This window comes from Chiloscyllium punctatum, chromosome 5, assembly GCF_047496795.1.
Source record: "Chiloscyllium punctatum isolate Juve2018m chromosome 5, sChiPun1.3, whole genome shotgun sequence".
Taxonomy (NCBI): domain Eukaryota; kingdom Metazoa; phylum Chordata; class Chondrichthyes; order Orectolobiformes; family Hemiscylliidae; genus Chiloscyllium; species Chiloscyllium punctatum.
Genome location: NC_092743.1, coordinates 111,913,257 through 111,940,100, shown reverse-complemented (window position 1 = coordinate 111,940,100; position 26,844 = coordinate 111,913,257). Strand labels below are relative to the sequence as shown.

The 26,844-nt window shown below is 40.0% G+C and overlaps 1 protein-coding gene across 1 annotated transcript in view; it reads left to right on the top strand.

The window, feature by feature from the left end:
- Positions 1-26,844, top strand: part of itga9 (integrin, alpha 9) — a 385,198-nt gene that overhangs the window by 99,905 nt on the left and 258,449 nt on the right. The window contains exons 13-14 of the mRNA XM_072571044.1: positions 2,176-2,221; positions 14,990-15,144. Coding sequence (XP_072427145.1) covers positions 2,176-2,221; positions 14,990-15,144 — 201 coding nt within the window. The remainder of the gene's footprint in view (positions 1-2,175; positions 2,222-14,989; positions 15,145-26,844) is intronic.

Sequence of the window (26,844 nt, the reverse complement as noted above, 5' to 3'; positions counted from 1 at the left end):
GCAAATGCTGGAATCTGTACTGAAACCAAAAAAAAATCCGGAGATCACAGCGGGCCAGGCAGCATCCATGGAGTGAAAGCAAGCTAACATTTCATGTCTAAATTACTCTTCATTAGATCTGAAGTTTGGAGGGGGCAGCATTTACACAATAGAGGGGGGGGGGGGGGGTAGCTCAGGGGCCTGGGGTAGGACTGCTGGGGCAGAAAGGGTGTTGATAGTTTAGATTAAGTGATTGGAATGTGAGAATGGCAGAACAATGGTGTGCCAAACTGCCAGATGGGGAAGTCCCACTGGAAGGAGAGAAGGGACATGATTGGAAGAGAACAGAACAAGCTAAGCTAAAAGAAAGGGAAGGAATGGGTTCACAGTTTGAAGTTTGTAAAGCACCTAGTTTGAAGACGAGATGTTGCCCCTCCAGTTTGTGCTGTGATTGCAGTATGTTGAGGACAGACAAGTGGGCACGCAAGCAAGCCGCTGTGTTAAATGACTGGCTTTGAGAAGGTCAGAGGTATTCCGTAAAGCGATCACTCCATCTGCATTTGATTTCTTCAATGCACATTGAAGGCTATATTGAATACAATACACAAGATTGGAGGAGGTACAGGTAAAATGCAGCTTCACCTGGAAAGATCTTGAATGGGGAGGTGAAGGGGCAGGTGTTGTAACTTCTGTGGTTACATGGGAAGTTGCCATGGAAAGTAGGGGTTGGATTTAACGGTCGAGGAATGGACTAGGGTGTCCCGATCCTGGTGAAATGCAGACAGGGAGAGTGAAGGAAAGAGGTGTTTGGTGGTGGTGTTCTGCTGCGGTTGTCTGAAATGGCGGAGAACGATCCTTTTGAATGCAGAGGCTGGTGGGATGAAAATGAGAACATGGGGGGCCTGATCACACTGTTGAGTGATGGGACGGGGCAAGGGCAGGTGCATGGGTGATAGGTCGGATGCAGTTGAGGGCCCTGTCAACCACCGTGAGTAGGAAACCATTGTTATGGAAGAAGGAAGCCATGTCACCAGCGCTGTTTTGAAAGGTGGCATCATCCAAACAGATACAACATGGGTAACAAAACTGAGAGAATGGGATAGAATCCTTGCAGGATGTGGGATGGGAAGAGCTGCTGTAGATCTCTACTTCACCAGCTCTGAAGAGTCATCTAAACTCAAAACGTTAGCTTACTGTCTCTCCATGGATGCTGACTGACCGGCTGTGATCTCCAACAATTTTGTTGTCCTCATCTTGCCCCCGATTTTCTCTGCATCACTTGTGGAAAATACTGCTAAGGCTATCACCACCCTTCATGTCTGGATGGTGTCAGGATCACTCTTTGTAGAGAATCCCTGGTAGTAACCTTCAGTTATCCCATATCCATAACATATCAATATCATAAGGAACTGGAGGGAACAACAAGTTGGAGATTTCAGCTGTACAAACTTGTCTTAAATTTCTCCAGTCCCAACCGCCCTAGTTCTTTGAAGTAGAGGATTCCAGATGCTTATCAGATGCCTTGTGTTTTCCACCTGTTTGAACACTCCATTTTTAAGAGGTAATGTCCATTAACCTGGATTCCTCCATCAGTTAGAAATAGTTTCTCTGTATCTATTCTATCAAATCATTTCTGAATCTGTTCTGAAGAGGGGTCACTGGACCCTAAACATTCACTTTGATTTCTGTCTACAGATGCTGCCAAACCCACTGAGATTTTCCAGCCATTTCTGTTTTTGTATTGGATTTCCAGTACCTGCATTTCTTTTGGTTTCCTATCGTAATTTCAATGATTCCTAAAAGTTCCCAACTCCTAGAAATACAAGCCATGGTTATACAATCAGTCTGGATAATTTAACTCTTCATGCCCTGTTCTCATTACGGTGAACCTGTAATTTATCTTTTTCAAGGTAGACGAGCAGGAGACTGGAAGAACACAGCAAGCCAGGCAGCATCAGGAGGTGGAGAAATATCTTTTTCAAAACAGTGCTGGTGACCTGGACTAAGTTACCATCCTCCAGATTGAGTGTGATCAAGATGTCCTTTGCGTGAAAAACATGAAAAGTTATCAAAGCAATGCCACTCGAGTGATTTAGTGGTTAAAGAAAAATGCCTTAGTGCAAAAATGTAAAGTTCTCATGATGAGAAAGAGTACTGGGTTGGTAAATTATCAACATGTCTTTTTTTTCCCTCCAGATGTAACCATTGGTGCCTTCATGTCAGACAGTGTGGTCCTATTGAGGTAAGAACTATTCATTTTCTGTCTTTAAAACTAGTTTTTTTTGTACAAAATGAAATTAAAATGTTGGATATCTGAAAAAAAGTTGAAAATGTGCAGCAGGTCATTTGAAGAATTGACTTTAATGTTTCAGATATCAGTTGTTTGGCCGAGTAATCTTTCATGGGAGCTACAATCAAAATGCTTCCCTTTCTTGACAGAAATTCATGTACTTACTGTATATTTTCTACTTTTTGTGAGACATTACCTCATGTAGTGTCATTTATAATAGAACTACAGAGGTTGAGATTGCCTGTCCCCTCAAGCATTATTTTAGAAGGCTGCAGAGCATGGCCACCTTGTGTTTGCCAGATAATGTGTCACCACTCAACTGCTGAAGAGATGCAGTATCCTCAATGTGGAGAATGTACAGGCAGTGATCATATTTAGCACCCAGAATTTCAATGTGGTTGATGGAGAACAGTCATCTTAACTCCAGGATATAGCTGCAGGAGTTCCTCAGGGGTTGTGTCTTAAGTCCAGCTATCTTCAGCTGCTTCACCAATGACTTTCAAATCAAAATAAGGCCAGAAGTGGGTATGTTTTTTGATGACATTGCAGTGTTTAATACCCTTTCTAACTCTCAAACTGAATACTGAGTAAGACCTGAGCAGCATTCAGACTTGGACTGATGAGTGGCAATTCACTTCACAGATTTCACATATACCAGACAAATAAGCATTTCCAACAAGAAACAATCAACCAATCAGCATTACTATCGCTGAATGCCCACCCCCTTTTCCCCCCCCAACCATCAAAACCTTGTTGGATACCATTGACCAGACACACAATTGGACCAACCTCATAAGTACAGTGGCTACAAGAGCAGGACAGAGGCTGTGAAATCTGTGGCATTTCACTCATGTCCTGACTCCCTAACATTTACTTATCATCTTTAAGGCACAAATTAGGTTATTCATGAAATACCCTCCACTTGAATGGATGAGTACAGCTCAGGCAATACTGAAGAAGTTCAAAATCACCACCTTACGTATTTGTTCCCTCCATGGCAACAATGTGTGCAGTCTGCAAAATACAATGCAATAACCTTTGAAGGTTCCCTCAAATAACCTTCAAAACCCTTGACCTGTAACACCTAGAAAGGCAAGAGCAGTAGACACATAGAACAAAACCACCTGCAAGATCCCCTTTAAGTAGCATGCCATCCATACTTGGATTTATATTGCAGTTCCATCACTGTTATTTTTTAGTCATTGAACTCCCTTTCCAACAATACTGAGAATATACCTGCATCTGCACCAGATCAAAACCAGTGGTAAAAGAAAATTGCTCAGCATCATCTTTTCAACAGCAAATTGGCATTGCCAACAGTATTGGCTTTACCAGTAGTGCCCATATCTTATTAAAGAATAATAAAAAGGCAATGTGTACCTTCATTAACCTACATTTAAGTGCAGAGATGCAAGATAAGCCGCTGCACTAGCCTTCTTTAAATGACCAGGCACCTAAATTGCAGGTAGGATGATTTTTTACTTTTTCCATTCTAAAGTGCTTGGAAGCACTCTGCAGTGTTTTTGGCATGCTTTTGGATTTGGCAATGTGTTTGTGCATTCTCCTGTGCTGTAACTATTCTGTGAACTTCTTTATGAATCAGTCAAGATATATGCAGACTTCAAAACAGCACAGCTAAACCAGTGCCAGTATGATTGATTTATGCTGTGGATATGCAAAGAATCTTTGTAATTCTTCAACTTGATGCCTTTCAGAGAAAAAAAAAGCTCTTAAAAAGTAAATCTATCTGAATAAGAGTTCAATATTGTTAATTGTATAATTCAACATGGAGGGTAAGAATATGTGCAAAGTTAAAAATAAATGTTTCGGTGTTGGCCTTGGCGCAGTTGACAGGAGACCTCCTGAGCTAGAAATTTGAAAGTTTAAGCTCCGTTCCAGGACTGCAGTGTATTATCCAGCCTGACACACTGATGTCAGGTACTGAGAAAGTGCAGTATTTTTGGTGGTGCTGTCTTTCATTTTGAGTTGTTAAGGTGATGACCTATCTGTTCTCTCAGGTGGATATTGGTCACTATTGAAAGAAGAACAAGAGCAGATGGTAGGATGATATGTTGGAAGGATCATCAAATGAGGCCACATGAGTATAACTGAAAAACAAAAATAGGGCAATGAAGCCCTATTTTTGGAAGCATTTTATTGATCCCCAAATAGTCAGAAATAAGAGAACAAAATTTAGGTTAACCTTTGACAATTGGCAGAAACAACAAGACAGTAACAGTAGGCAATTTCTCCTACCTGAGTAAGGATAGAATCAATAGAAGGAATAGAGGCACAGGATTCTTTAAAATACATTCATAAGTACTTACATAGCCAGTGTTTAGAAGGCTTGATGGAGAGTTGGTGGTCCTGGACTTAATTTAGTAAATAAAACTGAGCGTATGGAATGAATATCAGAGGAGATCCTTTGCATGTTTATAGTACAGGTAGATTTAATATAATTAAAGAAAAAAATGGTAAGACCAGAAGTGAGAGTACTAATTGAGAAAAGGTCAGTTTTACTAAGCTGTGAAGTGATTTGTGAATCAGGGCTGGAAACAGTAACTTGAAGGGAAATGAAGAGAAACATATTCAAGGGAAGTATGTAATTTTTAAAAGAAAGTGTTCACATAAAGGAAAGAGCAGTGCACCCAATACGAGAACCTCCTTGAATGGTCAACAGCAATTCAAGATTGGATAATGCTTCTGCCAGATGAAAATGATCAAGGTAAAATTACAAAGATACTGAGGAAGAAAAGGAGAGAATGTGAAAATCTATTGGCAAGAATAAAACTAAAGACATTTATAAATATGTGAAGAGCAAGGGGGTGACTAAACCAAGGGTAGGGCCTAATGAAAATCTAAAAGATACCCTGCATGTGACTGGTGGAAGAAGTAGGTATGGTTCTTAATGAATACCTTGCATCTGTCTTCACAACAGAGGGGTGAATGTAGGATGCAGATATTCTAGTTAAGTAAGAGGGGATATTGGACAGGATGCCATTACTGATAGAGGAATAATTATCATTATTGAAAGTACTTAAATCATTATGCTTGAATTAAATACTTCCAGATTGCTTAAGAACATGTAAAGAAGGAATGAGCAGAGGTTCTGCCTGTTATGCTTCAATCTGTTCTGAAGTAGGCTCACTAGACCTGAAATGTTGATTTGCTTTCTCTCCACAGATGCTGCCAGACCTGCTGAGTTTTTCCAGCAATTTCTGTTTTTGCTTCAGTCCTATCTAGTTACAGGTATGGTGGAGAAGAATTAGAAGTCTGAGTATGTGCTAACATTTTTGTTTTAAAAGGGAGAAAGAGACCAAGCTGTCACCTTAACTCAGTGGTGAAAAACGTATTGGAAACAATATTGAGGATGATAATAATCATCACTTTGAAATATGTAGAATAATTTAAGGACACTTATCATGGATTTATTAAGGGAGCATTGTTTCTACTACCCTTACTGAAATTTTGCACAGATCTATAGGAATCCACTTCAGGGGAAATGGATTAGCCAAAATACAAGGTTGAGAACTCATGAGTGATGTTAAGGTAGTTTATTAAGAAGCAACAGTTTAGATATGGTGGTTAAGCAGAATTGAGATAAAAAGCATATGACTTGTGATAGGAGAGAGCAGTTTACTGATACTAGAGGATGAAAGCATTGACACTACAGAGTGCGTGTTGATCTCTGTATGCTGTGACTGGAATCTTCTATTCACTAATCAATGTGTCAAGAAACTCTTCACTGGCCTTTATCTGTTTTTCCTGGTCACCTGCTATCTGAAGAAGATGCTGGCTGCCAAGGACTGCCCATCAAGCCCATAGCAACAGTTAAATAGTTTATTTTGATGGAATAGTTATTTATACTGACAGTGTTCTGGCATTACAACTATTTCCAACAAATTACTAAGTATGATTATGTTCCATGTGCATGTTACCCTCAGCGCTTCTTTCAATTTGTGTTCAACATGGACGAATGCTGATTCATCAGCTAAGGGGAAGGAGTGGATTATCAACAGATGTTTCTTTGTCTTTGTTTGATCTGTTGCCATGTGATGTCATGGGGTTTGTAGTCAAAATCGAGGACACCCAGGGGGACTATTGAGAACCACAATCCTCTTGCTCTTATTGGGTTTATCCTACCAGTGGGACATACACTTGGGAGGGTGATGGTGGTGTCTGGTTTGTTTTTTTTAAAAAAAAGGTTACTATGTTGAACAGCCCTCTCAGTTTTGACACACTCCCTAGATGTTGATAAGGAGTACTTTGCAGAGTTGACTATGGAGAGTGGTACCTAATATTGAGACTGGTTGGTTCATCCAGTTCAATTCCTTTTTGACTTTCATGTAGCTACTTGGTATAGCTGTGTGCTTTTGCTAAGCTATTTCAGAGGGAATTCTGGATTTGCGTGTAGGTGAGATAGGGTAAAGACAGCAGATTTCATTCTCTAAAGGACATTTGTGGACAAGTTGGGTTTTTCTGGCAATCTGATGGTTTCATGGTGACCATAACTGAGTCTAGCTTTTAATCCAGATTTATTCATTCATTGACTTTAAATTCCACCAGCTGCCTTATAAGATTTGGTTCCCCTGAGCATTTACTACATTACTAGACAAACAACATCAACGCTATCTAATCAATATAATAAAATACACAGGACCCTTTTTTATGTAGACAGAAGGAATTTGTGGATACAATACACCTTTTTCAAAAAGACAGGTCGTAGAGACAGTCAATCCTTGCTGTTTTGCCATGGTAACACTTTGCCTAACAGAATCTACCAACCTGGCCTGAGAATTAAGATGGACAGGTAGCTGTTTCTGTTGTGTCTCAATGCCAGTAATGGCCCAATTAATCAGCACCCTCTTCTCATGCTGTATAACGTGGTGTGCCTTTTTTCATATCTGTTTCATGTCTTAATGTGTACAGGACAGAAAGTATAAACTTCTTGTTTCTTTGGAGCAATGTGTAAGTTCTGTAGTACCAGCAATTTTTAATGATTGAGTGGATGATGTTGTATGAAAAGTCCACATTGCGGTTCTTAATCTGAATGAGGTCTTTGTTCTATTGCTGACTATAAAGTTGATTTTCTGTTACTACCCTATTTTAGCATCGAGATCTAAAGGGTCTTGGTCTAGTGTGGTAGAGGAAAACCATTTTATAATCTAGTGAGAAGAGTCTCTTATTCTAAACAAAATGCATGACGTAACTTGGTACTTGTTACGTTAATATGATAAATAATATTAGAGAATTTAAGGAAGACTCAGTTGATGGCTCTTACTCTTTCAAAATCCTGAGCTGTTCTACCAACAAGCTGTATAACATCATCACGTTGGATGGTGCTTAAAACACTGCTGAGCAATTACCCTTACACCTCTATATCAAGGGACATAGCTGAATAATGAAATAATAGCTTGCAATTTCCTCAATGGCCTTTGTGTTCATGCACAAAGTATAATCATTGACTAGCAGACAGACTTGAATAAAATTTTTCTGGATAAGTTAATTTGTATATGAATTGGATAAGCATTTTTGTATAATTTGATTTCTAAAAGTGAAGTGTGCTGCTTCAGACTGAAAACCGAAGTAAAGGTCTGGCTTAGATTCTGTCAGTACTACAGTATTCACGAGAACACTTGGAGATGCCAGTGGTAGTCTGCAGAGAATTATTCAATTCCATGGCATTTTATCCATTTAGATAATCTTCTATCTTCATTGAGGTCATCTTGTCAGAATCCTAAGAGTTCAGAGGGTAACTGTTCTCATGGGGCAGTGCAGTACAGCATTATCTCATGTCTCTAAAGGGCTGTGCATTTTATGCAGGGATACCAGCAAACTCAGCTGGAAAAATTGCATTCAGGAGAGCCAGGTAGCAAGCAAATATGCTGCTCAAATGATATGGCCCTGATTCCTAGTATTCACTGCTTACACATTTTAAGGACAGCATAGCAATACCAGAAAAGTTTAATGCCCTAAGCAACGCAGGCAAGATAATGTTTACACACAATGTGCCTTTCTTGCTTGTCCATTATGGATGCCACCCTGATATTTCCTGTGCTGATATTATATATTTGAAAAGATCAAGTACTTAAAAACAAAAGCAGGGCAACTTATGAGTGGCATGGTGGCTCAGTGGTTAGCACTGCTCTCTCACAGCACCATGGACCCAGGTTCAATTCCCACCTTGGGCAGCTATTTGCACATTCTCCCCATGTCTGTGTGTGTTTCCTCTCACAATCCAAATTGGCAATGCTAAATTGTCCCATAGTGTTAGGTGCATTAGTCAGGGGTAAGTGTAGGGTAGGGGAATGGGTCTGGGTGGGTTACTCTTTGGAGGGTCAGTGAGGACTTTTTGAGCCGAAGGGCCTGTTTCCATACTGTAGGATATCTAATCTAATTGTCACTTTAGCAATGCAGACAGACACTTTGTGGACTTGAATTAAACTGACAGTGTTATACAAATACGTATTTCAAAGACAGAGCTGCTCAGAGGGTATCAAGGCACCTCTGTTTAGCTATTGACATGATATGCATGTCTGATTTCTCTTTGTCCCTTTGTTACTGCTTCTCCTCCATAAGATATGCCCATGAAAGTTACTACACTTTTTCCAGACATACTGTCTGCACATTTGGAAAACGGGAATGATACTGTTGGAACTGTGGGCGGTCAAATGTTAGTGTTACTGTGAAAACTTGAGTCTGGATTGAAAGAGTTTCTGTGAAGTCAGAAATCAGCAAGCAAAGTTTGGGGCACCCTCCGAGTTCACAAGCTGTTCACTTCTGCTGGAATCATGTAATTTAGGGAGCAGATGTATCTGTTCTCTATCAGCCTAACTCATCCAGAGTGCAGTAGTGATGTTGCAAGCAAGGCTTTCCTGGATATGATGTCAGCAAGTGACTAGTCCTTGATAAATTAACACTGCAATGTTTGATTCCTTCAGTCACTTTTAGTACAATAATGTGGAGCCAAGGGAACCACATATATTTGAAATGGCGTGGAGGAGCTGGTGTTGGACTGGGGCGGACAATGTTAAAAATCATACAACACCAGGTTATAGTCCAACAGGTTTATCTGGAAGCACTAGCTTTCAGAATGCTGCTCCTTCATCGGGTAACTGTCCTGTCATCAGCTACCTAATGAAGGAGCAGTGCTCCAAAAACCAGTGCTTCCAAATAAACCTATTGGACTATAATCTGGTGTTGTACAATTTTTAACTATATTTTTCAAAGGCATTATGCAAATGCATTGTTCTTTTCACTGTCATTGTGTGTTGCAGATTGGAATGTAATTCAGCGTCAATGTTTCCAATTGTCCCACAGATTATTACACTGAGGGAGAAAAAACTTGCATTTATACAGTGATTTTTTAATATTCTCAGAAATCACCACATTATTAAACACTAAAACATTCATTTTGAAATGAAGACACTCTTATTCTGTAGGCAAACACAATAGCAGATTGCATTCAGCAAGGTCTTTCATACAACAAATCAGTAGATAGCTATGTAGTTTGTGCTAATGTCACATGAGAGATTGTAATGGCTGTATTGCCACGCAGACAGCACTTGACACCTCAACGAGCAGTGCCCAATGCATACTCTCTTATTCTTCAGAGAAGATTATGTTCTCAAGCCTTGACTTGAAACTTGAATCCTTCTCTCAGAAGTGAGCCTTCTATATTAGTGAGCCAAGTGTGAAACCTAGTAAATAAACAGAATTAAAAGTTGCAAAACTAATATTAATTGACGAATTTTGATTTTATGAACTGACTAGATATTAACATCTGGGTAAATGTCAAAAACCAAAGCTAAATATGTAACTCTCATGAATAACCTCCAATGGTTCATGTGCATGTCCAGATGTGATGGCACAATCCTTCCTCCATCACTGTCTTTTTGAGTAAATCTCAGCATTTTTAAATTAAGTATTGGAAAATAGTTTATTATCATAAGAAACACTTAACCTAATCCTATATAAATAAAACACATAAGTCGTGGATAGTTGGTTGCCAAGAAAAATAGACAAGTAGCCAAATGTTATTGATACATTGCTGAGATTCTCTGAAAACTTGGCCCACTTCTGTTTGTAGTACTCTTTGTTCTTGCGATACTGCTCCGCCAAGATATACAGACATGGCATGACAAGCATGGGTCTGCAGGCGTGCTCCAAGTGTGCCAGCTATTCTGAAACTGAGAAGCTTGTGCTCATTCAGTAAACATAATGGAAGAAACATAGAGTCCGATTCAAATCAGGAGTATCTATTGCTTTTGGCGGAAAGAAAATTCCACTTAAAAGTGTAAGCACAACTGTGTTCTGGAAAAGACTGACTGAACAACAGCTAATTGTTGCTATTATTACTTCCTCTTTTTGACTGCATATATTCATTGAAACTTACTCAGCCTGTTGGTCTTGGCAAATCCATTTTGTTGATTCCCATTCACTGGTGACCACTATCTTTGAACCCATGTAATGAAGTACCAAGAGTTCCTGGCAGAGCAAATAGAAAGCCCATCTAAAAGCACAAGAACATGAAAATGTAAGAATACAGGAATAGGAGCCAGAGTAGACTATACGGTCTTTTGAATCAGCTCCAACATTCATTTATGATCATGACAGATCTTTGGCTTCGACACCACTTTCCTGCCCACTCCTAAAATCCCTTGATTCTAAAAAAGACCAAGTATTAGTCTGTCCCTGATATAAATATATTCAGTGATAGAGCCAAAACCAGGTAAGGTTCCATTAAATTGGAAAATAGTGAATGTAAGCCCTTTATTCAAAAAGAGAGGGAACCACAAAGCAGGAAACTGTAATCCAGTTCACTTAACATTTCCCATGATGTAAGTGTTCCGGACTACTGTTAAAGACATTACAGCAGATAACTTAGAAACATTCAAGGTGATCAGGCAGTCAGCATAGTTTTGTGAAAGGGAAATAAAGTTTGACCAGTTTATTGGAGTTCCTTGAGGAAGTAGGTATACGATGAATTAAGGAGAACTGGTGGATGTACTGTCCACTGATTTCCAGAAGGCATCTAATAAGATTCCACCTCAAAGGTCATTGTGAAAATAAAAGCTTGCAGTGTGGAAGTTAGCAAATCAGAAAGGATAGAAGATTGACTAGTTCATAAGAAACAGTGTGCATAAATGTGTCATTTTCTGTTTGGAAAAGTGGTGCTCCACAGGGATTAGTGCTGGGTCTCAACTTGTTATAGTATATAAATGAATTGGATGAAGGGACATAGAGAGAGTTGTCAAATTTGTTGCTAATGCAAATATAGGTGGGAAAGTAAATTATGAAGAGGATATAAGGAGGTTGTAAAAGGATATGTACATAGATTAACTGAGAGGACAAAGATAAAGTAATTGGATCAGCTGGCAATGGAATGCTGCAGCTAATGGCAAAGTAGCTGAACCAGTAATCTGGAGCCCCAGGTTCTGGGAACATAGATTCAAATCTCACCATGGCAATCTAGAACTACAAGCTAGTCTGATGGCATCCATTATAACCAGAGTTGTTTGTGTTAAAAATAATCTTTTACTAAATCTTTAGAGAAGAAAATCTGTTGTGCTTATGTGGTCTGGCCTATATGTACCTCCTTGTCCATAATAATGCAATTGACTGTTATCGTCTCTCTGAAATGGCCAAGAAAGCCAATCGTTTTAAGAGTGACTGGCAAGGTACGACAAATACTGGTTTTGCCAATGACACCCACATCCCATTCAAGAAAAATAAATTTGGACACTCTCACAAGCATCCATAAACAACAATGTGATTATAATTGATATAACCTGTTTTTGTGATGTTGATTGAGGGATAAATATCAGCTGGGGTATTCTTTTAACATTTACTTCAATGGACCTCAGGTTACCAGCTTGTATGAAAAACCACACCTAAAACTGTAGCAGAATTTCTTGGCATTTGAAAATTAGCTTTTTTTTTGTGCTCAAATGCTAAATATGATTTAAATTTACACCTTTCTGAGCCAAAGGTGAGATTGCTAACAACTGAGTTACAACTGGCAAAGTTTTGTGTCTCTTGATTGTTCTTTTCCACAGACCTGTTATGGCAGATATGTCCTTCAGGATTCAGTCAGTAATGCAGCTGCTGGGCCATTCATGATGATATGTTGAAATATCTCATCCTGAATATAAACTGGGCCCTTATCATCAAAATGGTGTTCGACATTGAGGAAGACCCCAATGCATTAACTGTGGGTAGATGGTCAGCTGTACCATCAATGGTTTTTCTTGCCTCCTTGGTGATATGAAACTTCATGAGTATTGGTGCAATGTTGACAGTTTGAAGACTCCCTGGTCACCACCTCCTGGACTGTGTACAACTAGACTGGGTGTATCGACAGATATAAATCAAGAAATTGGCCTGTTGGATGCGTGATATTATTCTGAGAGTATGACTAAACTGCGCTAATCTGGGTGGCAGTTTTTTCAATTTTGTTACAAGTCACCTGGTGAGGTGAAATTTGTAAAGTTCACTGGGCAGAATGCAATTTTGTTATGTCCTGTGCCTAGGTGATTCATCAATTTTTGGAATACTGTGTGCAATTCTGATCTCCCTCCAATAGGAAGGATGTTGTGAAACTTGAAAGGGTTCAGAAAAGATATATAAGGATGTTGCCAGGGTTGGAGGGTTTGATCTATAGAGGGAGACTGAACAGGTTGGGCCTATTTTCCCTGAAGTGTCAGAGGGGTGATCTTATAGAGGTTTATAAAACCATGAGGGGCGTGGATAAGATAAATAGACAAGGTATTTTCCCAGGGATGGGGGAGTCCAGAACTGGACAGCATAGGTTTAAGGTGAGAGGGGAATGATTCAAAAGAAACATGAGGGGCAACCTTTTCACACAGAGGGTGGTGCGTGTATGCAATGAGCTGTGTAGAAGTAGTGGGGGTTGTATTATTATAACATTTAAAATGCATTTGGATGGGTATATGAATAGGAAGGGTTTAGATGGATATGGGCTAAGTGCTGGCAAGTGGGACTAGACTAATTTAGGATATCTGATCAGCATGGAAGAGTTGGTTTCCATGCTGTACATCTCTGACTCTAAGTTGTTCTTATCAGAAATGTTGTCACGGTTTAGTACAACTGACAGACTTGGTAGGCCATTTCAGAAGACAACCATGTTGTTGCAGTTAGGAGAAAGTGAGGACTGCAGATGCTGGAGCTTGGAGTTGAGAGTGTAGTGCTGGAAAAGCACAGCAGGTCAGGCAGCATCTGAGGATCAGGAGAATCGACGTTTCGGGCATAAGCCCTTCGTCAGGAATCCTGATGAAGGTCTTATGCCCGAAACGTCGATTCTCCTGCTCCTCGGATGCTGCCTGACCGGCTGTGCTTTTCCAGCACTACACTCTCAACATTGTTGCAGTTCTAGAGTCATACAAATGCTTGACCAGACAACAACAATTGATAGCCTTCCTTGAGAGGCAGTAACAGCTACAATGGATTCTCATGACCATCCATTACTTTCATAGTCATTGCTACCCATACTTACAGTTCAAGATTTAAATTTTATCGGATGAATTTAATTGGGGCCAAAATGTTTTGAAATTCCCTGAAAAGCTGATAAGATAATACATAATGTATCCTTCATTGTCATTGCAGGAGGGCCAAGTTATTTGGTATCAGTACTTTTACAAAATCCACCAATAATAATTACAAATTGTAAACTTTCACATAGTTGAAAGAAGTGTATTGGTACAGTAAACCTCCTCTAAGGTGATGAATGGTAGTCTGTCACCACATCTCCAAGTTAAAATTCTCTTGATGGATGATTAGATAATTTGGGAAAGGTGCTTAATGAACATCTCAAAGCAATGGATTGAAACATTGAAGAAAATTGGTTTACACTCTTCTGGTAAATACATAGAACTGTGTTGACTATTCTTTTGGCTGATGCTGAATGCTAAAAAGATATGAAAATTATTGTTAAAAAAATAGAAATGGGAGTATTTTGTTGTAGTCTTTGGAATTCTCTAACATACTTTACAGGTTATAAAAAATATTGATACCTAGGAATTCTGTTCAGGTAAGCTAGGAATCTAGTTGACTTATTGAACAAAAAAGAACCATGTTACACCTTTTTTGAATCTGCTTTGAATCCTTCCCTTAAAATTGATCTTTAGAACAGGAAAGCAACTGCTGGTTGTGAAAATCGGAAAATCCAGAGGAGAAGTTGTTTCCCTCTAAAAAGAAAGATTTGCGTTTATTTAGCACTTTCAATGATCAGTGGACATCACAAGCACTTTACAACTGATAAATTTTCTATTGAAGTGCAGTCAGTGCTGTGAAAAGGAAACAAAAGTAGCCAACTTGCATATGGCAAATTCCAACACAAATGCCAAAGTGATATGACAAGCTAATTAGCGTCTGTAATGTTGATTCCAGATAAATATCAATCATGTCATGAAGGTTCACACCACAGCTGTTCTTCGGAGTTGTACTTTCACATCTATTTGAGGTAGGTAGGACTTTGGATTAAAATCCCATCTGAGATACAGCATTTCTGATGGTGCTGCACTTCCTCAGTACTGCACTGGAATGTTAGGGCTGCAGCCTCCATACTGGATCTTTGTGCCGATTTCACTGTTCCATGTTTGTGAAAAGGTTAGTTACCCACAACCCACAAAGGAGAGAAATCTCTGATTTATTTGGTTTCATGTTGAGAATGTTTCTTTTTATATTTTTACTCCTTTTCAGAGCTCGTCCGGTTATTACCCTGGAGATCTCCATTCTACTTCCTGACTCCATTAACATCACAGCTCCACAGTGCCACGATGGCATACAGCCAGTCAACTGTCTAAATGTCACCACTTGTTTTCGCTTTCATGGCAAGCAGGTCCCGGGTGAAATAGGTAACAGTCTGACGATTACTTTCTTTGTGATGCTCAGTTTTTCTTTGGTTCTATGAATGTTTCCCAGGTTGACAAAGCAACGAGTTAACAGAAACATGGCCGTTTCTGCTTGACTGAATTAAGATTGAATGACTCTATTTGTTTGTTTTCCAACTGATTTCCAATCCACTTACAGAATGGCAGGGATAAAACAACTGACTGGCCTTTGCAAGCCATCCTGACAGGAGTAAATATCTGATTCCAAAAACCATTGATACTATGGTTAGCAGTTGCAATTCAATGAAAATTTTAAATTGTTGGACTAATTTGTAACCATTGAGAATTTAATTAAGCTAGAGAATCTAACCATGTGCTGTCTTTTTTAAAAGTTTTAAAATTATTTAAAATTTGGACATACTGTTCAATTTGTACATGTCAGGTATGAATGTTTAGCGCTGATGCTTAAGCCAGATTTACTTTTTTTTTCCTTTTTCATTAAAAGGATGAGTGACTGTCAAAATAAATTAGAATAATATACAAGCACACTAAGTATTTGCTCCTAAAATGCACAAATCATGAAATGTACTCCAGTATGTATTGATTTGTGATTTAGATGCTATGATTAAGAATTTGTAAGCTTTATTGTATGAAGAACATGAATCAGTGTTGAAATAAGATCTTAAACTTTGACTTGTCCATATACTATTCTTAATTCAGTACCTTGAAACAAATAAAACTACCTTGTAACAAATAAAATTACCTTGTTTAATAATCCTCACACAATACTGAGCTTGAGTAAAATGTGAACAATTTATAAGACTTGAATAAAATCAGTAATTAGGAGTCAGCCAAACAAGCAGCATTTTCATAAATCCAAAGTCCAAAATGTGCAGGTTAGGTGGATCGGCCATGCTAAATTGTCCCATAGTGTTTAGGTATGTGCAGTCTGTTAACCAAAGAGTGAGGTTATGTGGATAGGGTGGGTTGCTTTTTGGAGGGTTAGTGCAGACATGATGAACTGAATGGCCTGTATCTGCACTGTGAGGATTCTATGGTTTTATGAAATCATATCAATCCTGGTAGGAATGGTTGTTCCATTTATAATTTGTAACATGTATGAAGCATTTAAGCTTCATACCATCCTGTCAAACTGGGGTCTCATTTTGTTTTATAATTCATAACTAGGGAGGGTAGAGTGCTTCAACATAAAATTGTATTTTTCTCCATCCCATTATTAGTTTTGGTCTGCCTCTTTTATCAGGGATGTAAAGATTTGGAGAAAGACCATGGGAAAATGAAGAATGGTCAGGAAAATGTATTTGGACTAGAGCAGAGTCCAATCAGTGGCTACATCGATGTTGTTATTTCAGTGAAATTGTGACTAAACTTGATTTACTTGTCATGATTCCGTATCTCGAATGCTATAACCTAACCCATTAATCTCAGTTTTGAGATTTTCAGTTGATCTTGCATAAACAGTTTTTTGGGGAGACTGTTCCAGATTTCCTTTAATTTCTCCTTGTGCGAAAAAACACTTCCTGACAACACTCCTGAATGACCAAGCTCTTATTGTAAAGTTAGGCCTCTACATTCTAAACTCTTCTATCAGAGAATCATTTCATTCCATCTACGTTAACAAGCCCTTTGATTATCTGAAAGAACTCCATTGCAAAATCTTCTAGATGCAAAAGAAATTTCACCTGCCCTGATAATTTAACCATCTTAGTCCTGTTATCACTCACGTGAATCTGCACTACATGTGACCCCAAGCCAATATGTCCACCCTCAGGTTTTATACAGAACCCTGAACTAACGCAGGACTCAAAATGTGATCCAACCTGAGATTTATATAATTACAATCAGGCTTTGTATTCGAATTCTCTTAAGGTCTCACCCCACCTTTTGAAATTGAGCTCATGTATCCCTGTTTGGACCAAGACTAAATATAGAAACATAGAAAATAGGAGCAGGAGTGGGCCATTCAACTGTTTGGGCCTGCTCGACATTCAATATGATCCATTCCTGCTTTGCATACCCTTTGATCCCTTTAGCCTGAAGAAGTATATCTCAACTTCTTGAAAACATTCAACATTTTGGCCTCAACTGCTTTCAGTCACAGAGAATTCTACACTATTACCAATCTCTGGGTGAAAAAAAGTCTTCTCATCTCAGCCCTAATGGCCTCTCCTGTATCCTTAGACTTTGACCCTGGTTCTGGACTGCTGGTAATCAGATAGATCCTTCCTACGTTTATCAAGAATTATTGGACCATACAGTCCAGAAGAGGCCTTTCGGCCCATGTCTGCCGTGACAAAATCTACTCTAAATCTACACTCATGCCACTTTCCAGCACTTGGATGAGTACTTGAAATGACCTGATATTCAAGCCTATGGACCAAAGACTTTTTGAAGATATTGTGGTTTCCCACCTCTACTGCCTTCCCAGACATTCCAGATTCCAGAACTGCATTCTAGGTTCCCACCACCTTTTAAACCTCCTGCCTTTCACCTTAAAATTGTGCATCCTTATTACTGACTGTTTAGCTGAGCTGCTTCCTATCCACCGTATTCATATCCCTCCTTGTTTTATATGCCTCACTTAGGTCCCTTCTCCACCTTCTCTGCTGTACAGAACACAACCTGAGGTTATCTGGCCTCTCTTCTTTGCTAAATTGCCCTATCCCAGAAACATCCTGTTGAGCCTTTTCTGCAGTTGCATCCTTCCTATAGTGCACTGACCAGAACTGTACATAGTATTTCAGTTGTAGCCTAACCAAAGATTTTTTACAGCTCCAACATTAACTACTTGCTCTTACAATACATGTTGTGGATGATAAAAGCAAGTGCCCCATGTGCCTTCGTAACCACTCTATTAATCCATCCTGCTGTTTTCAGGGATCTGTGGACAAGCATCCCAAGATTCCTCTGTAACTCTGAGCTGTTTAATATCATTCCATTCATTGAATATGCCCTTGTCTTGTTCCTTCTTCCAAAGTGCATCACCTCACACTTAGCCCTGTTAAATTCCATCTACCACTGACCTACCAATCTGACCAATCCATCCATGTTCTCCTCTAACCAAAGACCTTTTTTTCCTCACTGTCAACCACTCTGTAAACTTGCTTATCATTTATATATATCACAGCCCAGTGCTGATCCCTGTGGTATATCATTGGATGCTGGCCTCCAAACATACAAACAACTTTCAACCACCATCCTCTGTGTTTTATCACAAAGCTAATTTTGGATTCAACTTGCCAAGTTATGCTGGATCCCATGTGCTTTTACTCTCTTTATAGGTCACCCATGTGGGACCTTGTCAAAGACTTGCTGAAATCAATAAAAAGCACAACTGCACTACTCATAACTACATACCTGGTTGCCACCTCAGAAAATTCAATTAGATTTGTTCTGCATAAGATCCCACTGACAAAGCCCTGTTGGCTGTCCCTGATCAAACTTTGTCTCTACACATTGAGATTAATTCTCCTTCAGAATTTTCTTCACTAATTTCCACATCACTGATGGGAGACTCACTGGTATGTGATTCCCTGGTTTAGCCTGCCCTTGAAAAGTGGACCCACATCAGCTATCATCCAGTCCTATGGCACCTCCCCGTGGCTAGACAGAAATTAAAAATTTGGATCAGAGCCCCTTTAATTTACTCCCTCATCTCCACAATAGCCTGGGATATAGTTGATCCAGATCTCAGGATTTGTCCACTTTTAAGCCCGCCAAAATGTCCAATATTCCTCAGTCATGACATCAAACTGCTCAAAACCCCTCAGTCCCTCTTCCTGAATTCTGGACCGACATCCTTCTCCTCCAAAGTGTGGACAAATGTGAAATATTCATTTAATACCCTCCATGCACAAATTGCTCCTAATGGACCTGACTCTTTCCATGGTTAAGCTCTTCCCCTTGCTAAACTTATTGAATATCTTGGGATTCTCCTTCATTTTATCTGTCAGTGCTTTTTCATGTCACCTCTATGTTTTCCTAATTGCTTTCCAAATTCACCTCTGCACGTTCCATACTCCACTTGGGCTTCCATTAATTTGCTCCCTTTGTACCTGTGTGTATACACACACACACACACACACACACATTTTACCTTTCCCATAACGGATTTATAACCTGTCCTGTTCTGTACCGCACTGTCCCTTATTAGACCTTCTACATGTTACCTGTGTCATTCTACTTGTTAGAAATTTATAGATTTCAATGTGAACACCCCTTCCCCCACCCTCATTTTTATAAACTCCAGTGAACATAATCCTAACTGATCCAGTCTCTCTTCATATGACCATCCTGCCATTCCAAGGATTGGTCTGGTAAAACTTTGTTGCACTCCTTCCATACACAGAACATCCTTCCTCAGATAAGGAGACCAAAACTGCACACAGTACTCCAGGTATGGTCTTAACAAGGCCCTGTACAATTGTAGCAAGATATCCTTGCTCTAGTACTTGAATCGTCTCAGAATGAAGGCCAACATAACTTTTTGCTTTCTTCACTACATGCTTACTTTCAGGGACAGATATACAAGGACACCCAGGTCTCATTACACCTCCCCCTTTCCTAATCTACCACTTTGAGATAATCTTCCTTCCTGTTTTTGCTACCAAAATAGTTAACTTAATGTGGTCAAGAGCTGAGTAACCATATTGGAACCCAAACTGAACATCAGTGAGCAGACCTATTGATGAACCCTTCCAACACACTGCCAGAGATCAAGGTGGACTGGTAGCGGATAATGGACTGAGATTTGTTCTATTTCACAGTCAGGTAGATGCCAATGTTTCAGCTGTACTTGAACATTATGGTGTAGCTAATTATTAGATTAGATTACTTACAGTGTGGAAACAGGCCCTTCGGCCCAACAAGTCCACGCCGACCCGCCGAAGCGTATACCATCAAGACCCATACTCCTATGTTTACCCCTTCACCCAACACTACGGGCAATTTAGCATGGCCAATTCACCTAACCTGCACATTTTTGGATTGTGGGAGGAAACCGGAGCACTCGGAGGAAACCCACGCAGACACGGGGAGAATGTGCAAACTCCACACAGAGAGTCGCCTGAGGCGGGAATTGAACCCAGGTCTCTGGCGCTGTGAGGCAGCAGTGCTAACCACTAAGGAGCGTAGCATTTCAGTACTTGGCTAGAATGTGGTCTGGGCCCATAACCTTTACAGTACCTGGTGCCTTGAGCCATTTCTTGATACCACATAGTTTTCAGCCAAATCGACTCAATCTAACACCTGTGATGCTAGAGACCTCGGAACAGGCCAAGATGGATCGCCCTCTTGGCATTTCTGGCTGAAGATTGGTGCATCTTTTCCCTATTCCTTAATCATGTTTAGCCTGATGCCATGAAATTTCGTGGAGTACAAAGACAATGTTGAGGACTCTCAGGGCAGTTCCTTCCCAGTTGTATCCCTCAATGTCACCACATCTTCTCAGTCTTTGCTGTCTGCTAGGTCGGATCATAAGGGATGGTGATGGTGGTGGCTGAGATGTTGTTCGTTTGAGTGATGATTCTGTGAGAATGACTATGTCAGGCTTTTTCTTGACATGTCCAGAAACCCGAGCCACTCTCCCCTACATCAAAGGCATCTCAGAAATGCCTGCCAGACTGCTCAGACCCCTTGGCATCATGGTAGCCCACAAACCCACCAACACACTTAAACAGCAGCTAATGACCTTGAAAGACCCTATACAGACAACAAGCAAACTAACGTCAATTACAAAATACCATATAAGAACTACAACAAACACTACATTGGATCAACAGGCAGAAAACTAGCCACCAGGATACATGAACACCAACTATCCACAAAATTACATGACCATCTCACTAGTATCCTTACATACACATAAGGAAGGACACCACTTCGACTGGGACAACACATCCATCCTAGGACAAGCCAAACAGAGACATGCACAAGAATTCCTAGAAGCATGGCATTCTAACTGGAAGTCTATCAACAAACACATTGAGTTGGACCCCATTTACCACCCCCTGAGAAAAAGAACAGGAAATGACATCACCATAGGAAATGCCACCACCAACCCAAAGAAACCCAAACATATAAGTAGAAAGCAGAAATCATCAGCAGTGCTTTGCCTGGAGGCTTACTGAAGATGTTAACTAGTATGGTGACAAAACTGAAACTTCCAGCTCAGGGAGCAAACCTACATCCAGAGCCAATTTTGTCACAACCCCCAGATATTGCTAAGGAGGACTTTACAAGGTTCATAGGCCATGATCCATTTCAATGCCTAGGTTGATACTAGTTGATCCACCCCATTTTAGTTCTTTAGAATTTGTGATGGTTTATTACTGAGTGGACTAATACATCTTTTCAGAGGGCACTTAAGAGTTAGCAACGTTTCTGTGGATTTGGAGGTCAGATCAGGTAAGGATGGCAGACTTCCTTCCATAAATGATATTGGCGAGCCATTTTGTTTTTGACTTTGGTAACATGGTCATTGTCACTCTCTCTTGCTTTTAATTCCATATTTTACTAAATCCCACCATGACAGATAGTGAAATTAGGACTTGAGTCCACATACCCAGAACACTAGCCTGCAGTTCTGTTAGTCCAGTGACATTACCAATGCACCACATAATTCCTCGAGAACAGAAGTAATTTACCCTTTACAAATTCATGTTGGTTTTTGCTGATCAATTCGTATCTGTCAAAATGCTGAGTAACTCCCTAATAACAGATTGTGGTAACTGTAAGCATTAGACCAATAGGCACACACCATTCAATCTTTTGGCAGTTGTCAGTCTTGTTAATGATTTGTACTCTGATGTTTAGCCCTGTCCTAAAATTTGTTTGTATGACTTAAGAGTCTCACTCTACCCTGACAATTCATGTACCATTTGCTGTAAAGCAAGGCACAGGGCTGAGAAAGTGTAGAATTTTCTCTTCACAACTGGCTTAGCTTTCTGTTCCTGCTTGCAACTTCCAATGCCCATTCAATTTCCAAAGATCTCAGTTGTCACTCGTCTCCCAGTTGTCTGTCAATGTCTGCCATCATCATATTTTGCTTATGGGTGTCCTTGTAGTGTACGTTTAGTTTCAAGGTAAAGTAGACAGTTCACCATACAGAGGTACCTTTGATATATAGCCATTATCAACTTAGTTGGCTGAGAAAATGCAACTAGCATGCTCTATCATCTGAGTTTGTGACTTTGTTGGTAACAAGACAAGCTGAGCATATGTCTGAGAAAGTGAAGGTGGAAACTGTTCAGCTTTTTATCCTGCTTAGTTTCACTACTGCATAGGGATGCATTAAGGACTCAGGCTTCGTAAACAAGCACTTTGATTTTCTCAGTCAGATGGTTGCTGTTCCACACTCTCTTTTGTAATATGAACAGGGTAGCTGCAGCTTTTGCAATAAGTGTATTAATTTCAGCATCAAGTGCCAGATTGCTGGTGGTTGTCAAGCCCAGATACAAGAAGCTGTCAACGGTCTCTAGCTTCACATTGTTAAAACTGATACTTGAGGGTATGTCAGCATCCTGACTATGACGTTTGATTATCAGCTTCAGGAAGACATGCCAAACTTATTTCAGACATGCAAGAATGTCTGTTTGACTGAAGTGTTCCCCATTGTATAGTGTTCCATGTGGCATCATCAATGTAAAGCAATTCTTTGATCAGAAATGGGCATGCTTTGATCTTGAATCTGAGGTAGAGAAGGCTAAACACTTTTCTGTTAATTCTGACATAAAAATGGACACCTCTTTAGATGAGGGCATATTGTAGCACAACATTCCAACACATCTTGCATATTGTGGTTCCTATCAACTCAAATCTTTCAATTAATCATAAAGCTAGCTGAGGCAACCTGCCAACCAGCAACCAACAATGGCCAAGTGAGAAAGTGGTTCAAACTAATAAAAGCTGATGCCATTCCACTTAAAAAAGGAAATTTCACAGCATAACATTTTCTCATTTCTCCAATGCAACTCTGCTGTTCCTTGGACCTATGAATTCAGCAGAGATAGAGGCATATTGTTTAGTACCCTGTTCTGGCTATTGAGATGCCCCGGGTTTCTTACTTCTCAGCTTTGCAACCTGTGAGGCTCCTGCTAAAGAGTGCTTCAGCTGCAATAATTTTGAGGCAGACTTAGCCATCAGGGGACATGGCAGCATTTCAGATATTGACTGAAACAGGGGGTGGGGAAACATGTGAGAACCAGAAGCTCTTGGATTGAAGTCTCACTTCTTCCATGTCATGCTTTAACCATCTTTTTCATGCCAAACTTCCAATAAGGCCATACTCACTGTTACATTGGTGAAAATCAGTGAGGTGCTGTCAGGTCCAAGCTAAGGTATCTGTCATCCTTTTTTTTTCAGTTGACAGATTTGGCGCCTGCTGTTCTCTGATCGAGAGGCACATGGATTCATTTGATTAGTGCATTTGATGTGTCATGGAGTTGATCACATCATCACCCTCATTTTTGAGATGTATCCTGCTGCTTGCAGTTGAAACCATTCAGTATCACTGAGTGCTTTGCGTTGTAGATATGTAATTGTCACCAGATAGCTGGGAAATCGCTGCTGGACAGAGATGCCAAACTGCCAATGATTTTCACATTGCAAATGTTAGCCATGAAATCTGTGGAAAACAGCCTGTAAAGGGAGGTGATGGCTTTGTGGTATTATCGCTGGACTGTTTATCCAGAGTCCCAGGTAATGTTCTGGCAACTGAGGTTTAAATCTTGCCATGGCAGATGGTGGAATTTGATTTCAATAAAATCTGGAATTAAGAGTCTAACGATAACCATGAAACCATCGTCGATTATCTGTAAAGCCCACCTGGTTCACTCATGTCCTTTTAAGGAAAGAAACTACCATCCTTGCATGGACTGGCCTACATGTGACTCCAGACCCACAGCAATGTAGCTGACTATTAACTGTCCTCTGGGCAACTAGGAATGGGCAATAAATGCTGGCCTAGCCAGTGATTCCCTCATCTCATGAATGAATTTAAAAAAAAAGCTTTTTGTCTTCTCCCTAGTGTCCTGTGGGTTTTTTTTCTTGCTCACAAGCTTTTGAGGAAGAAAGGAATAAAAAGTTAGTGGTGGGTTTAGATATGAAAAGGTGGGAAAAGACGCAACAAGATTCCAAACATCTGCATAGTTCACTTGGAACAAGTGACCCATTTCTGTGCTAGAAAGTAGAGTCACCATATTCCAACTGGACCATAGGGCTTCTCTCTCATTAGAGAGGTATGACTGTCGGTGGTTTAACCTCAGGGCTACCACGCCTTAGGAGAGGGGGGGGGAGGTTGAGAAGGAGAGTTCTTCTTGGTACCTCAACAGTTGCAGGAATTGAACCCACACTGTTGGCATCACAAACCAACCATCCAGCTAACTGACCCATTTGGGCTATATATCCTATATAATTCTGTGCAACAGGGAAAAGAACAGACCTATGTAATACTGTCATGGTATTGTTCACCCAGTGCATTTGTAGATTGTGCATATCATGGAGTGGTTTGATTAGATTAGATTACTTACAGTGTGGAAACAGGCCCTTCGGCCCAACAAGTCCACACTGACCTGCCGAAGTGTAACCCACCCAAACCCATTCTCCTACGTTTACCCCTTCACCTAACACTACGGGCAATTTAGCATGGCCAATTCACCTAACCTGCACATTTTTGGATTGTGGGAGGAAACCAGAGCACCCGGAGGAAACCCACACAGACACTGGGTAAATGTGCAAATTCCACACAGAGTCGCCTGAGGCGGGAATTGAACCTGGGTCTCTGGCGCTGTGAGGTAGCAGTGCTAGTCACTGTGCCACTGTGCCGCCCACGGTGGTATGACAACAAGGATTTGGAGGAGTAGCAAATGTGGGCAGGTGAAAATATGAAGCAGTATGTGGAATGATGAGATAGAATACACTTAAATGGCAGAGTGAAAGGGGTTGGAGTATAGTAATGAGCACAGCACGCAGTAGGTGAGGGTATTTGCCTTTTCTAACCTGGTTAGGTTATTAAATTGCTTCTTGCGCTGAATTTAGGAGTAAGTCCAAATTCTCCTGATGATCTTCAGGACCCCATAAAAAGTTATGCTTTTTATTTGGCAACTGTTAACACAATCACGATAACTCAGAAGTCAAGCAATAATGTGGGGACTTCAGTGAAATGTGACTGAACAGTGCAGTGAACATACAATCGGATTAACTCTTTGACATCAGATTCCCAGCATACCTCTTCATTAATATCAGGGCCATTGTTCCAGAAAACTGTCTCAGAAACAGGAAACTCATTACCTTTGGTACCAAAGGTATTCTGTTACTTCCAGTCTACTTGAAATTAAAGTATTCCATTGTTGCCACACTATTTTTGCAAGGTGTTTCTTTGATCTTTGTACATATCTCACAACATCAACATTGCTGCCTGTAGTCAACCCCTCGCGAAGTCTTACATTTGCTTTTTATTTATTCAGTTGTATTCTCCCTTGCTGATAACCTCTTTCACTAATATTATGTTAGTGCTTTCTTTTATCAACATTGCTGTGTATCTTCCTTTTCCAATCTCCTTGTTCTTTTTTTCCAGGCTATCTAGAGTATTTATCTTTTATTCATTTCCATTGTAGTCAGGTCTCAGTGATAGTTAATACATTATACCCTTGAAACTAGATTTGTGCTACTATTAAACTATTTCTATTGTACGTAAATATGTATATAAAACTTTTACTGGGGTAAATGACCTTAAATATGTAAATAAAACTCTTAATTGGGTAAATAACTGCTTTTTATCCTTGCTGCTATTTTTCTCTTACATGTTAACTTTTTGCACCAGTGCTTTTCATTACTCCTGTTCTTATAAGTGTTTTGTTATTTACATTTTTTCCTGAACTGAAAAGTATGCACAATGGACCTTCTAAAAACCTACTAAAAGTTACTATATAACAACCTTATTAGTAAGGTCAGAAAACAGAGTCTAGGTACAAACAGCAGAATGCATGGCATACTGGTGAGAAAGTAGAGAATAGTGTTGTTTAAAAACCTTTAATCATCCAGGATAGGGAATCACTGGGATCAGTGCTGGATCAGTCTAATGTTACTCACCATTTACACAAATGATTTGGACTTGGGTAAGAAGTTTGATATCACTGTCGATGACATCAAGCTGGATGGTATAGATAACATTGAGAAAAAAAATGACAAAACACAAAAAGATATTCATTCGCTTCATTTGCCATTAGTAAATGGCAAAATACTTCAGTGGAAATAAATGAGAGCTGTGTTTCAGTCAGAGAAATGAGTAGGTCATCTACTTTGGGGAAATAAGTGGTGGATGCTGGTACAATTGCAACATCTAAGAAGCATTTGGATGGGTATATGAATAGGAAGGGTTTGGAGGGATATGGGCTGGGTGCTGGCAGGTGGGACTAGATTGGGTTGGGATATCTGGTTGGCATTGATGGGTTGGACCGAAGGGTCTGTTTCCATGCTGTACATCTCTATGACTCTGTGACGCCAAATGTGTTGGAGGCACAGCATCTAAAAAAACAGATTCACAAGTTATTAAAAGTAGTAGTGAAGGCTAAAGAAGCATTCTGGTTAATTTATACAATTCAGTCACATAACAGTAAAGGAGCAGAGTCAGTCCACTCTGTCTGTGCTGACTTTTTGTTAGAATTGCCATTAGACCCACCCCTGTGGTCTTGCACATTAAGTCTG